Source organism: Pygoscelis adeliae, unplaced genomic scaffold (genome assembly GCF_000699105.1).
Source record: "Pygoscelis adeliae isolate BGI_AS28 unplaced genomic scaffold, ASM69910v1 Scaffold187, whole genome shotgun sequence".
In the NCBI taxonomy this organism is placed as follows: domain Eukaryota; kingdom Metazoa; phylum Chordata; class Aves; order Sphenisciformes; family Spheniscidae; genus Pygoscelis; species Pygoscelis adeliae.
Window position 1 is genome coordinate 45182 of NW_008825103.1, and position 662 is coordinate 45843.

At 63.7% G+C, this 662-nt stretch overlaps 1 protein-coding gene across 1 annotated transcript in view; it reads left to right on the forward strand.

Moving 5' to 3' along the window:
- Nucleotides 1-662, forward strand: part of LOC103919662 (prominin-2-like) — a 22108-nt gene that overhangs the window by 6869 nt on the left and 14577 nt on the right. The window contains exons 12-14 of the mRNA XM_009327206.1: nt 4-48; nt 199-288; nt 515-621. Coding sequence (XP_009325481.1) covers nt 4-48; nt 199-288; nt 515-621 — 242 coding nt within the window. The remainder of the gene's footprint in view (nt 1-3; nt 49-198; nt 289-514; nt 622-662) is intronic.

A 662-nucleotide genomic window follows, 5' to 3' on the forward strand; every position in this document is an offset into this window, starting at 1 on the left:
AAGGAGCGGCGGTACTTTGCGCAGTACCTGAACTGGGTCGGGCAGACGGTAGGTGCTCGCCTTCGCCGCAGGGGGATTCTTTGGGGCCGGGAGCCCCCACGGATGCTGCTTACAAGCCCCTTGCCAAGCCGAGGCAGCAAAATGCATCCCCCCTGCGCCAGGAGTGGGTTTATGCCTTGTCTCCGCTTCTTGTTCCAGCTGAGGGAGGATGTGGCTTCGTGCCAGCCGCTCGCCACGGCCCTGGACAACGGGCGGGTTATCCTGTGCGACCGCATCGCTGACCCCTGGGTAAGGATTCCATCTCTGTCCCTCCGTGGGGGTCCTGCGGGGTCCTGCGTGATGCAGCATCCCACCACCAACCAGCATGAATTTGGGGCAGCCGGGGCCGACAGCAGCCCTGACACCCCCACACCATCAGGATCAGCCACCGCAAGGCTCCCCAAACTCCTCCAGAGCCTGGGGGCTGCATCTTCCCGTGCAGCTCAGCGGGGACCCCCGTGCTCTCTCCTTGCAGAATGCTTTCTGGTTCAGCCTGGGATGCTGCACCTTTTTCCTCATCCCCAACATCATCTTCGCCGTCAGGCTCACAAAACACTTCCCCCCCATCCGCAACCGGCTCATGTAAGTGGCGGGCATGGGGTGGGCAGGCGGGCTGCCTGGGG